The sequence below is a fragment of the Spodoptera frugiperda genome, chromosome 5 (genome assembly GCF_023101765.2).
Source record: "Spodoptera frugiperda isolate SF20-4 chromosome 5, AGI-APGP_CSIRO_Sfru_2.0, whole genome shotgun sequence".
Taxonomy (NCBI): Eukaryota; Metazoa; Arthropoda; class Insecta; order Lepidoptera; family Noctuidae; genus Spodoptera; species Spodoptera frugiperda.
The window spans coordinates 1,760,874-1,775,342 of record NC_064216.1 but is presented as its reverse complement, the minus strand read 5'-3'; the positions used below and the strand labels follow the sequence as shown (position 1 = coordinate 1,775,342).

General features: G+C 37.0%; 2 protein-coding genes across 2 annotated transcripts; one reads left to right on the top strand and one right to left on the bottom strand.

Moving 5' to 3' along the window:
• Positions 1-518: 518 nt before the first annotated feature.
• Positions 519-2,278, bottom strand: LOC118271622 (uncharacterized). The gene is made up of 3 exons (XM_035587724.2): positions 2,095-2,278; positions 1,267-1,448; positions 519-745 (listed from the first exon to the last, which is right to left on the bottom strand). The coding sequence occupies exons 1-3, from the start codon at positions 2,105-2,107 to the stop codon at positions 539-541; spliced, it is 402 nt and encodes a 133-aa protein (XP_035443617.2). The 5' UTR covers positions 2,108-2,278; the 3' UTR covers positions 519-538.
• A 3,997-nt stretch (positions 2,279-6,275) lies between these two features.
• On the top strand, positions 6,276-9,250 carry LOC118271621 (uncharacterized). Its single transcript, XM_035587723.2, has 3 exons — positions 6,276-6,458; positions 7,965-8,155; positions 8,978-9,250. The coding sequence occupies exons 1-3, from the start codon at positions 6,446-6,448 to the stop codon at positions 9,200-9,202; spliced, it is 429 nt and encodes a 142-aa protein (XP_035443616.2). The 5' UTR covers positions 6,276-6,445; the 3' UTR covers positions 9,203-9,250.
• Positions 9,251-14,469: the final 5,219 nt, after the last annotated feature.

Genomic DNA, 14,469 nt, shown 5'->3' with positions numbered 1-14,469 from the left:
AAGTTATGTTTATGACGTTTGCATTGAGTTGCCATATACGAAAACTTAAAAAAATACGTTCATAATTCGGTATCTAGAAATTCAATAATTATGATGACGGAGTATGCAAATTAAAAATCTATTTACTCCGTCAGTTAGGTAATGAAAGAATATTAGACCTTATTTTTTATATAAGATAACAATACTTAGATAAAACTAATCAAAGTTTAGGAGTAGGAGCAAATGCGTAATTTCTTCATATAAAACGTATTTAGAAGGGATGTCGCGCGATATTTCAAATTAATATTTATCTTAAAGTACTCGTTTAAAAAAAATACATACATAATTATACAAACATAATATTTTATAATGTTTTAAAATAATCTACAAAACGGTCATTTTCATTGTAGGTATGTTTATGCTTCTTTGGACGAGTACTATTTGTAGTTTCATTTAAATCATATGAGTGATCACTGTACTGTATACTTAGATAGGTACAGAACAATAAAAAATTAAAGATATTTATTGTATAAGTATTTATTACTATTCTATAACATTGCTATTTGTATTCCGGAATTCCTTGTTGTTCTCGCTTCTTCTTTAAATTTAGTATAAATTTCATACGGTTCGCTGAATGTCCTTCCGGGTAGTTGATAACCGGAGTTTTATATGTTCCGTGCCCCATTTCCACTCTTGGCCTCAGGTTTCTTCGTATTTCGTACATGTCTATCAATTTACTGAAGTAGCCATAAAGATACCATTTCACCTGACAACCATACATAAGAATTTAAACAGAATGTGGGAGAGCCATGCTGAATGTAGGAGAGCCATGCTGATTATAGGAGAGCCATGCTGATTATAGGAGAGCCATGCTGAATGTAGGAGAGCCATGCTTCGGCACGAATAGGCCGGCTCGACTGGAGTGATACCATGGCCTTGCGTTATTTTTCGTTGTGTGAGTGAGGTTACCGGAGGCCCAATTACCCTTCTTCCCAATCTTTCAAATCCCCGATTACCCAACAAACGCTAAATTCTTAACCCCCAAAAGGCTGACAAAGTAATTGTAATGCCTTTGGTGTTTCGATGGCCATGGGCGGCGGAGTTTTATTATGAGGTGATCCGTTCACTCGTTTACCGGATTATACCATAAAAAATCTCAACTTCATTTGCCTATTCTGATTTTCACCAGAAAATACCAACTTGCTTAGGTATTCATGTGACAATGGCGTGTTTGCTTGCTGCTATCAAAAGGAATTAAAAAATTAATTTTCTGTATGGTGTACTTACCTTCGTGAGAAGATTTTCTGCGGGTGAATTACCACCTCCGTCTGTGTCCATGTCAGGTTCTTGTATGGCCCTGAGAATGCGGTCTATGGTTGAGAACGTAGTCAACACGTCTGAAATGCTCAGTTCCAGTTCAACATCACCATAGGCCACCGTGAATAAAGTCATGAGAGCGAATATTGTTGCTGAAAAAAATACATGTGAGACGAGGACCTCTCACTCTCATTGTTGAAATTTTTCATCTCACTCTCATTGTCGAAATTTTCGGTCGAAAGGGCTTTTTTTTATGTTAAATGGGCCGACGTTTGGCCGCTATCTCGCCTGATGGTAAGTGATGATGCGGCCTACGGTGGAGCACGTCTGCCCATAAGCAACCTATTCACTCGGGCTAACGTAGAGTCACCGATATCTATTCTAGCATTGAGTTAAGATTTTTTTAAGGGGATAAAATCCATTGTCTTCTCCTGCCTTGGGTGAGGCGAGAGGAAATGTCAGCCTCTTACTGACTAAAAACCACCCGTTCCTACTTCCGCTTTTCGAACCTGAGCCTCGGGAACCCGCTAGGCAGTTCGCATCTCTATTGAGTGAGACTTAAGAGTGTCAAGATGTCTAAAATTTAAAGATCGCAAAGAACTGGTTTCACTGTTACAACTAATTATTATAAATGAATCAATGGATATAATAAACAACTTGAGTGTTTTTTTACTCAAATAGGTACCTATAAGTTAATAAGGTAAGTATCTAAAATGCCTTAACTTTAAAACCGTTTACTTTTTTAACGCATTTCGTACGTAGGTAGGGCAAGTCCGAGGCTCCTAACAGAAAACTTACTTAAGGCACCCATTTCGTCTTTGCAACTAAACTTGATGCACCATTTACTTTCCAATTGAATCACGCGAGAAATCTTTTAGAAAATCGCAGAGTGTGAGATAACTATCCTTGTGAAGATGTCCAAACACGCGTAGACGAGCGAACAGATACAAAAACTAATCAAGTTCAAACAAAGAGTTTTAATTAAATTCTGATTTGTCGGCCATTGGATACGTCGCGGCCGGCGGATTAGTCTCGCGATGTTTTCCAATTAAACGATTTTTTCAACCGTGGAAATTTACCGGAGATAGGTACTTTTACTTTTTTGTTGTAATTGTCATAGATACTCCAATTATTGGTTACTAACGGCCGAAAATAATAACTAATATTAATAAAAACCACTAGATCATTACAAGTTTTTGTGAAACTCCTTTTTATAAAACTTTCCTTTTTTGTAAACAGCAGTTGGATCACCTGATGGTAAGCAATCGCCGCTGCCCATGGACACCCGAAACACCAGAGGCATTACAAGTGCTTTGGGTATGGGTGTTACAAGTACGTTGCCGGCCTTTTGTGGTGAGGAATTTAAGAGTTTTTGAGGAATCAGGGATTGGGAAGATTGGGAAGGGGTAATTACGGCTCCGGTAACTTCACTCACAAAACGAGCTGGCTCATTCGTGCCCAATTATGGCTCTCCCACACTCAATGACAAAATATGAATCGACAGCGTAAAAAAATAAATATGATATTACAAAAAACTAACACATAGACTACTTTTTATCTCACGAAAAAGCTACCGGCAAAAGTTAGTTTATAAATTATACCTAAATTGAACATAACTTATTCCTAACTTAGTATGTAAGACTTATGTTCAAGTGCTTGCATTCTTGAATCTTCCACGTACTGAAGTAAGGAGGTTGGGTCACGAATACTCCTGTACTGCTACAAATGCATTGGAAGCACGCGATGCATTTTCTCTTTAACTAAGTTTACTGAATTAAGTATGTACTATGTCTTTGTATTCTACAAACTTTTTTATAATTCAAGAATGGTTCTGCAGTCTGCGCCGACAAATCAAGTAAAAACACGTATTACTGTGTATAGTTTTAACAAATTTCTATGTAGGTCCCTCCATACTTTTATAGGTACTAATAACAATATGATTTAAAGTGACAAAAACAACCAAGTGTCAAAACATTGGGGGAATTAGGCAAAAGGGGATTAAGTTAAGTGGGCACCTATTCAAAATCTAGGCAAGTTAAATCAATAGAAAGACTCACAAGTAAAAATACTGAAGAGATAAAAATAATAATCTTTGATTGTGTTAGCAACATCTTAAATCTATAAGTAGAAAGGAGGTCAAAGTTTCAAGTCATTCTCAAGAATAAGAACACTAAAACAATATTCAAATAGGCTATTCAAATTAAGCAGAAGTACCCTTTAGGGCTTTAGAAAAACTTAGCTACGTTTAAAAATAGGCAAGAGACTAACAATTTTCCTATAAATGGGACATTAACCCTTTTCCTACAAGGAACTCAGATGCTTTAACATCACGAATACGTCCGAACATAGGACCAAATAGTCCCAAATAAGTATCAAAACAACATTTTACATATACATCAAAGGCCTTTCTTATCCCTAGTAAACCGACCCAACGCCTTCTCAGAATTCGGGATAAAACACCACAAAAATAAATGTGGTCCTTGTAGATTTCTATCGCCAATAAGGACCAAAAGAGTAAATAGTGCCCAATTCCTTATACATGTCTCGGAAATTTACTCGGGCGACATTTTGACACATTTTCTAGACCTTTTGAAAGTATGTGCGCGAAGATAACAAAAGCCAATCTCATTTTGGTCGCCGAAGTACCATCCCTTTGGAGTTCCAAGTTTGTCACACAGAGACATGTATTGCTTGGGAACTAATCTCGAAATTGGTTACATTGAGGACATACGAGGTTGGTTATGATGTTGGAAATAGGTCCTTGTGGGCGAGTACACCTTTTAGCCTAAGTGCTTTTAGATTGAGCTTGAAAAATAGTTTTAGAGATGTTTAGTTTATATTCTATAAATAAATACAAAAGATATTACGTTAGACGTGTTATTGTTTTTAATAAAATGTTGTTATAGTTGTACAGATTCTATTCTTTATGTGTGGGAGAGCCATGCTTCGGCACGAATGAGCCGGCTCAACCGGAGTGATACCACGGCCTCATAGAAATCTGACGTGAAACTATACTTGCGTTGTGTTTGGTTGTGTGAGTGAGGTTAGCGGAGCCCTATTGAACAAATATTTTCCTAATTATTAAAATTGTAAGACTTTTTTAAATGCATAACTGTGTGGTGTTATATTGATTCGATAAAAGTATATGATGTTGTATCTTTTCTATAGTACATTTTTATAAACCAAGTCCTCATTTCCAAAATTTGAGCCCATCCTTAGACTAATAATATTCAAAAACTTAACAACACTTTAAAACAAATAATTGCCTTTAAGATAGCTTTAAAACTGTAACAAAACAACAAACTAGGGACGTGCGTCATCAGAAAACTTAAAACAAAGAAATTACTTTGAAAGTTTTCTTAGAATTATTTGCTGAAAATCTTATTTTGTCTGAGACTAGTGTAGGCACAGCTCATTATTATTACGACCTCGTTTTCAGTGTCCAATTTACAGATATGCTTACAATACAATGAAATGATACCCTGTACCCTTAGTTCGAGTTTGCTTTACGATTAAAGTAATCGAAACGAGAGCGCGTTAGGCGCTCTGATTGGCCAGCTCGAAGGAACTTATTTAGCAGATTCTCTAGTATAATAAATTAAGTTTCTAAGCATGCTTTACATTATATCTACATTTTGTTACAAAATGTGGTATAGTTACTTAAAATATAAATTATTTCCGAACTTCAAGAATTCTTTCGCGAACTTCGCGACCGCTGGAAATCGAGCGTTCTCTAAAATATTCACAAATTCTGCTCGATGAGTCAAGAATCTCTAATCGTTTAAGAATTTGAGGCGTCCATCAAATACCATTGAAGATTGATTGATTTTGAACCGACTTTCCTTAATTATATTAAATATTATTAATTAAAAATAGCAAACAGGTATTATAATTTCTCATTGAGATATAGGAAGTCCATAGATCGAGTTCTTGTTTAATTTATATATTCACTGGCGATAGTGGTAAGCGTGTTTAATTTATATTTGTGATGAATAAATTCAAGTTATGAAAGGCAATGGGTGGACAACAGTATTTTTCTATAAAACTATCAGTAACCATGCTACGGTCCCCAAATCGCCTGGCAATCGTAGCGAAATTCCTCTCCGGAGCTGCGGACTACCTAGCGGGTGGTATTTAGTCAGTAAGAGTCACACTCCTTCTCGCCTTGCCCAGGGCGAAAGAAGTCATTGGATGAAAAATTAGCCAGCAAAAAATGATGATACAAATTCAGACCTGTTTGTAATAAGTTATTTTATCACGGGTTAGTAAAGTGTTAACGTATTACTATTTTTGCTAACTACGTAGTCCCACGGTGGGTGGCAAAAGTCAATCTCTCTTGATTAATTACAATTTATTGTCGTTCACTGAGCATATTCAAAGCAAAGAATTTGAATGATTAATTGTCTTCCTTACAATACTTTGGGGTTTTAGTTTCAATAAAGCATTTAAGTAAAAATTAAGATTTTTAGTTTTAGTACTTATTTAACATTTTCAGGTATTTATCTATTATTATTTTTTACGTAATTTATGTTTTTTTTGTAAACAATTAGGTAAGTAACATTACTTATTGTCCGATGATGTACCTATCAAGATTTGAGCCTATTGCAGCTTAAGTATCCATTAAACTGTAGTTTAAGTGTCCTCATGAAAATGACAGGTCAAAAATTATCTAGACGGGCCAAAAACAAGTATAGAAATAACTAATTTTTATAATGGAAACCGAAAACCATATACCTATCAGATTTTATATCTATAATTATTTTAATAAAATATTTAATTTAGGTACTAACTAAAGATCATAAAAAAAAAATTTGCCACTTTCCCTAATTTACGGATCAATAGGTTTCCTAAAGTAGTCGATGTTATAAAAGTATCTCCGGTAAATTTCCACGGTTGGAAAAATCGTTTAATTGGAAAACATCGCGAGACTAATCCGCCGGCCGCGACGTATCCAATGGCCGACAAATCAGAATTTAATTAAAACTCTTTGTTTGAACTTGATTAGTTTTTGTATCTGTTCGCTCGTCTACGCGTGTTTGGACATCTTCACAAGGATAGTTATCTCACACTCTGCGATTTTCTAAAAGATTTCTCGCGTGATTGAAAACAAAAGTTTTTAAGTAGATTAAAGTTTCGTTCACAAGATTAAATGGGAGGTCTCGGTAAGTTTCAAATGTTTTTCAAAAAATATCTGAAGGAAATACTGAATGGATTAATTTTCTGGCCGGGATCTATGTATAATATATTTTTTGGAGAGTAAAGACTAATAGAGAATATTAAAATAATTGAGGTGTTCGTTTCCGAAAAGGTCTTTTGTATGAAGCATTATTTTAAGTGTGGGAGAGCCATGCTTCGGCACGAATGGGTCGACTCGACCGGAGTGATACACACAGAAAACCGACGTGAAATAACGCTTGCGTTGTTTTTCGTTGTGTGAGTGAGGTTACCGGAGGCCCAATTCTCCCCTTCCCAATCTTCCTAATCGCCAATTTCCGAACCCTTAAATTCTTAATCCCCAAAAAGCCGGCAACGCACTTGTAACGCCTCTGGTGTTTGAAGTGTCCATGGGCGGCGGCGATTGCTTACCATCAGGTAATACGCCTGCTCGATTACCGGCGTGTTTCATAAAAAAAAGTCAACCAAATAAATCAATGAATTTTAGTTTTTTTATGGTATAAGTCAGTAAACGAGCAGACGGATACGGATCACCTGATGGTAATCAATCGCTGGCGCCATAGACACTCGAAACACTAAAGGCATTACAAGTACGTTTTGGGGGCTAGGAATTTAAGAGTTATTGGATATAGCTACTTCCACGCGGTTTCACCCGCTCTGCTTGGCTCCTATTGGCCATAGCGTGATGTTTTATAGCCTATAGCCTTCCCCGATAAATGCACTATTCAACACAAAAAGAATTATTCAAATCGGACCAGTAGTTCCGGAGATTAGCGCGTTCAAACAAACAAACAAACAAACAAACTCTTCAGCTTTATAATATTAGTATAGATTTGGGGAGTAGCTAGATTGGGAAGGGGGTAATTGGGCCTCCAGTACCTCACTCCAAAGGCAAGCGCTGTTTCACGTCGGTTTTGCTCTGTGAGGCCGTGGTATAACTCTGATCAAGCCGGCCCATTCGTGCCGAAGCCCATGCTTCGTGTAGGAGAGCTATCTCTCCGACACTTTTAGTAGATTTAGTACATACATACATAACGTCACGCCTATAATCCCCGAAGGGGTGGGCAGAGGTGCACATTATGACACGTAATGCCACTGTGTACACCCACTTTTCACAATTTATGTTGTAAGTCCCATGTAATAGGTGGTGAGCCTATTGCCATATACCGGGCACATTCCAGACTCCGTGCTACAACTGAGAAATTTTTCGAAAAACCGAAAAAGGCCCAGTAATACTTCGCCCGACCCTGTATGGTCTGTTATTACGAAGTTTTCCGTGAACCAGTCAAAAATATTAATCTAAACACTGCAACAAGCAGAACGCCAGGTGCCTTAGTCTGCTATTAGTCTGTTACTAGAAGGACGGAGCTATACAACCTACATAGCTCCGTCCTTCTTGCACTGCTCAATGATCGACCATTCTGACACAATTGTAATAGCAGACTAAGGCCCCAGGTTACCACCATAATATAGACATTTGTTTCTTCTTTCAGCTATTTTACTGATGATTGCCACGACTATTGGTCCATCATATGGAGAGAAGGAAATAAAACCGATCAAATTTGAGATAGATGTTGTACCAGGTCTAGTAAACTTATATAGTGCTGCAAAACGTCAACTGTCAGGCAAAAATGTCATGGAAATGATAAGTGACAGCCATTTGGCACAGTATATTCTTCGACAGGTAAAGTTTGAAGTTACTATTATATCTTTTAGTACAATAACAACAACGTAACGCTTTCTATCCGCGAAAGTGTAGGCAGAGGTGGAGGTGCATATTACAACACGTAATGCCGCTATACAATGTATACCTACTTCTCACCATTTTTGCTTTAAGTTCCATGTAATGGGGCGGGAGCCTATTGACATATTATATAGGCATAATTCCAAGCTCCGAGCTAATACTGAGAAATTGTCGAAAAAGCGAAAAAAGCCCAGTACTTAATACATTACCCGGGAATCGAACCCAAGACCCCTTGTCCGGCAGTCGCACTTGCGACATTAAAGGAATGCACTACTTTTTCCTAAATAATATCAATATAACTACTTACAATGCTTTTGGTAAAAATATTTAAAAGTGAACCCATTCCAATCGTTATAATTAAATATTATTTTAATAAGTTTATTGGTCCAAGACACGCCGGTTTTTTAGAAGACCGTATGATTCCGTCGAGTCTTCCAATCAGTATCGTGCAGCACAAAAATATTCAGCAAGTAATCTTTAATTAATTAACAACAATTACCTAACAACCGTCGGTAGAGGGCGCCCCAGACGGACATATAGCGACCAGATTGGCGATATATTAAAAAAAGGGCCAAATTAAAAGTACCTTTAACCGACGAGCATGCATGAAAAGACTGATGACTGTTGATGAAGCGAAAGAAGTGTGTAAGAATCGTGGCAATTGGCGTTCCATTGTCTTTGCCTACCCCCATGGGAAACAGGCGTGTGGTTATGTATGTATGTATGTATAATCTTTAATTTAACTCAAAACATGATTGTTAGGCGTTGTCGTATACATTCAACAATCAAGAGGATGAAGAGTTAACTCGACGAGCTCAATGGAGGTCCAATTTGTTGTCCTCACTCGGTAACGGACTGACTAATGAAATGGACGGAAAAAGCCTCTATAGTGGTCGCATGAAGATGCTGAAGAGGCTCGACAGACATAGAAAAGAACAAATCATCGCTCGCAATAATTTACGAATTAGTCACCCGTATATTGACTAACTTCTCTTGATTTTCGATTCAATGTTGAATAAATGCGTGTTAAAAGTGTGTTGGAGGTTTTATTTTAACTTTCTTTCAATTATAATGTAGGTTTTAGTGATGCAGAAGAGAGATTACTTTCAGACTTATATAGTTACTTAAAAAGCACGAAATTATTTTTTTTATGATTTAAAAAAATGTAGGTTGTCATTTTACCCGTATTTTTGCTTGTGTGCGATTATCTCGCTTTTGCCTGAACCGATTTTAATGCGGTCGTATTTCAATATTGCAGTTTCGCATAGTATTTTTCAAACTTAGGAGGAGTTTTAGGGATATGCCATAACAAGTTTTTATTAAAGAATCCGACTTCTACCTCGCTGTCTATTAGTAATAAAATCCGATAAAATATTGAATCCTGCTTCTAGGTACCTATAACAAGCAATTTTTTGAAAACCGCATCATAATCGCTTTAGTCAATCGCTAGACAATCGCGGACAAACATACATACATACAGGCCCAACTAAGAACCTCCTTAATTTTTGTGAAATCGGTTAAAAATAGTACCTAGAGATAAGTTACGAAACTAAAGTTGTAAGCTATTTACAAGGTTAATGTTGATGACATAAAACTAACTGTTTAAATTAACTCCAATACGCCAAGTTAAGGAAATGCTTTAAGTAAAATTCTCTCAAAAACTGTACCTAAGTGTAAAGGAAACTGCAGCATGATTATTATGCAGTGTAGAATCTGCATTTTACCTTTTCGCAAATTATAGCGTAACTAGGTAGGGTGACCATTGGGTTTGGATAAAATTCTAGGAACTTTGATAAGAACTCAAAACGGGATATTTACCATGTAGTTTCCGATATTTCGGCACTGTTTATCCGTGATCATGGCGCTTGCAACCGTGCCGAAATATCGGAAACACACAAAAATAGAAAAATATGGTAAATATCCCGTTTTGAGTATAATACTAGTGTTATTGACCATGTCAGTTTTAAAATCTTAAACTTTGATAATTTTCGAAATTCCTTGTTAATGATTTGGCACTTACATCCGTACTCAGAGTCATTTAATGGTTACTTAACCCAATCCTTAGTAATTGTTTTCGATACAAAATCGTTACTAAGGAATATTTTAAGTAATCATTATATGTCTCTGAGTGCGGCAGTTAGTTACAGAACACGTAAAATCAGTACACAGAAAAGATTCGAATCCTGACTCCTGTGTCCTCTGTCCTATGTCCTGTGTCCTGTGTCCTCTGTCCTTTGTCCTGTGTCCTGTGTCCTGTGTCCTCTGTCCTATGTCCTGTGTCCTGTGTCCTGTGTCCTGTGTCCTCTGTCCTATGTGCTGTGTCCTCTGAACGTGACAGAGAGTGACCAAAGAGGGCCTCCATTGGAGGATTGAATGAGAGACAGTAAACAGGCTTTTAATAAGTCAATGATCAATGACTGATGATATATTAATTTAAAAGAATAAAAGAAAATTTGACAATTTGCTTTATTGGCAGATATTACCATAGAGTGTAGAATATAGTAGTGCGGTGTATCATAATGAATAGTGTTGCATTAATTGGTAATGAAGGGATAATTTTAATACTACAACATTAATTAAGTTGGCATTGGCTAAGTAACTCGTAAAGAATAATTATGATGATTTTCCGCCCTTAAAAAAAGATTTGAGTTTAATGTAGTATATGTGTGAAATTTTATATTACAACATACAACTTTGTATATAAATGCACGCAGGAGAAGATTCGTGTGGGGTTTAACATTTAAAAATGTATCCCGAGACACGATCAATGCATAGCCGCCATAGTTGCAGGTGTCAGCAAGCTGGAGACTAATGTGATTAGTGGCAGACACTGCCGACGGGGGCTGCAGGCGCCTCCGAGGACTCACTTCCATTAGCAGCCGCTGTACAATGTACATGTTGTTACTGCACTATTTAGAAGTAATACGGAGTAAGTATTAGTTTTTAATGAGGTAGTTAGAGCTTTGAGTGAGTATTTTTAGTGTTAGTTGGGTTTTTTGCCTGTCAGCTAGAGTAGGTATCATGAAGTAATGTGAGTAGTAAAAGTATGCTATGTGTGAAATAGTTGCTAACTTTTCTTGATTTCTCTGGCATAGTATATATCTTAGAAGCGAGTTATAGTCAGCCGTTTTGACGTGATTGAGTAACAAACATACACATAAACTCACAAACTTTTGCATTTATAATATTAGTAAGATAGTACATCTTTTAGACAAAGGTGCGCTTATACAATGCGGCTGTTATTAGCAGTGTGAGCACAAGGGGTTGCAGACGAAATTATCGCAAATAATCAAATCACATCAAAATTTGCTAAGAATAGTGGTACATTAATTAATATTTTTGGGATCCTTAGAATTAACCAGGTCAGGCATGCAAATATATTTTAATGTCCTAAATTATTAATTAACATTGATCCAAATTACCTACCTACTTCCAAAATACTTTGCCTGATCCAGACATCGAAACCCGATCTTGGTGTCGCTAACTTTTTTATGAGACATGCCGGGTGAACGAGCAGACGTATGACCTGATGGTAAGCAATCGCTGCCGCCCATAGACACTTGAAACACCAGAGGCGTTACGGATTGGGGGTTAGGAATTTAAGGGTTGTTGTTCGGGAATCGGGGATTGGGAAGATTGGGAAAAGAGGTAATTGGGCTCCGGTAACCTCACTCACAAAACGAAACACAACGCAAGCGTTGTTTCACGTCGGTTTTCTGTGAGGCCGTGGTATCACTCCGGTCGAGCCGGTCCATTCGTGCCGAAGCATGACTCTCCCACACTTAAAATTACTACCACTGGACCACCGAAACACTCTTTATTTATATTACACCGGAAAGGCTCTTGAACTTTCAACAACAATATTATATAGAATAGTTTCAAAACAACAAATTATAAATTAAATTGTGCTAAACTTAATCTAGTAATTCTAACTCGAATGTTAGTCTAACTTCTAAGATGTTGAGGTCAAGGCAGATCTTTGGGGCTCAAGTTAATAGTTCCTACGGGAGCTAACAGTACAACTTGTATTAAATTCAAGCTGTTTTCATTAAGAGGGTGGGCAGAGAAGTTTGAAGTGTTATCGTGATACCTTGGTGTTGATACAGTCTGTTATTGTGTTTTGGGTCATTGTATGTGAGGAATATGTTTTTTTTGTAAAGGTAAATGTGTATCTTTATTAGATTGCTTCGTTGGACGACCGGGCAAAGGGTTCTGGATTCGATTTCCTGTTCCTGCAAAATTTCATAATAGGTACTTTGGCTTGGCGACTGGGCTTCTCCCAGTTGTGCAGTCTCTTTTATGCCTTTAGGCCTATGTCATTTTGTCTCCTGCATTAAATTTACTGAAGGTATCGTTTTGTTTTTTTATCTCAAATAATACTTATCTTTTGATTTATTTCGTTGCGGGATACATTCATGTCCCTGGGACGCGCCGGACTTCAGTGTTCCGGTGTTTTCATGTTTGTATCTACTGTAGATCCTGACTTACAGAAGTAGCAGCGGTATGGGAGGTTGTGGCGGGCTTGTCCCAATAATAAAAAGGTCGAGCAAAATTTCATTAGGTATTTCTTATAGGTAGAGTTTGCCTAACCTGGGAGTCGACTCTGAGTCGTTGCTCAGTATTTTGCACTTTGACCAACGAGTTTAGCTTTTCAGGAATCCAGTCTTCACGTAATACTAATGTTAATGTTATGTTGTTACATAAAATAACTGAGCTACGGTTTAATATAACTAGACAAGCGTATATTTCTACAAAGTGCAGTGAACAGTTTAATCCGGGAACACGTAAACAGCGAGTACATACAACATAGGTACTTAAACAGAAACCACTTTAAGGGGATTTAGTCCATGCAAGGAAAGCTCTAAGGTTTACATTGGCTTACTTTATTTATTTTATTTTCTTAAACGTAAACTTTTACTTTTAATCCCTGAAGATGTAGGCTATTTTATTTTAGGGAGATAATCATTTCATGAATTTTCCCGCCTTGGGTGAGGCGAGAGAGATGCCCGACCCTTACTGACTGAAACCCACACAGTTTCTGCTGCTACCTTTCGAGCCGGTGGCGCCCCGGTAACCCGCTAGGTAGTCCGCAGCTGCGGGTCGGTATCAGTTCTACTGGGCCATAGGCTTAGGAATAACTATAATATTTTTACCCACTTTGTACCAGTTTCGCCATGGCTTGGGCTTATAATTTCTAACGATAATTTTGAAATCATCAATTCATAGGAAAAGTCTTCTAGAGGAAGCATGGTAATTAATGTTCATTTCTTCTTCGTAAGAGAAGCAGTGGTATAGTTTGCTTTTAAATGTTGCCCCACGCTATGATTTTCTCCTACATTGTTGGTGCGTTTACAAATATACAATATCACAAACACACCAAAACCCAAAACAACAATTTGTGAATCACACAAAGAGTTGCTCCGTGCGGGAATCTAACCCGCTACACGTAGAGCGGCAGCTAGTTGCCCAGCTTCCGCACCAACCGTGCAGTCAACATAGTTACAATCTGACCATGACAAAGATGATGATGATGAGACTTGACCCTCATGTGGATACCGTTGTGTACGGCCACACATTTAAACTACATTTTTAAAGAATAAAAGACCTTACGCCTTACGTAATAATGACCAATACTTAAGAGTACTACAGAATATTAGGTACTCAAAGTACATAATACAAAAAAAGTCATTGAACGCCATAAGTAAATAAAATTTAACATAAAGCACTCATCAACTGTTCTGTTATTTTTGACTAGCCCACACAAACACAAACACACATACATACACAATATTTGTATGTATGTATAAATATGCCTTGGAACTTCGGATGTACAGTAGTGTCGTGTAATGAATATCAATTATAGTATCAGTACCTACGCGAAGGGGCGGCCAAAGATTATTTAAATAGACTCGACTGGTTTGTTACGTGGGTCTTTATGCCTAACTATTTATTTGTATAAGATTTTGATGGCACTTTTTTTTTAAATCTTCAAACATAATTTATTAAAAATTAAGTTAGATATACATAATATCATATTATACAGTGAAGAAGTAAGGGTTTATATTTTATCAATTAACTAGCTTCTGCCAACGGCTTTGCCCGCATATCCCTTAAGATATAAAAAATATTGTATCACTGAAGTCAGTTCTAACCCTATCAGTATGTCAAATTTCTTCAAAATCTTGTGTAGTAAATTGATGTTTGACGTTTGATTAGTGGGATTTTAATTATCTTTAGGGCTCGGAATTTCCTAG

Coding starts and splice junctions, on each gene's coding strand:
- LOC118271622 (XM_035587724.2), bottom strand. Junction 746..1,266: donor CAGAAAATCTTCTCACGAAG/GTAAGTACACCA, acceptor TATGGTTGTCAG/GTGAAATGGTATCTTTATGG.
- LOC118271621 (XM_035587723.2), top strand. Junction 8,156..8,977: donor CACAGTATATTCTTCGACAG/GTAAAGTTTGAA, acceptor CATGATTGTTAG/GCGTTGTCGTATACATTCAA.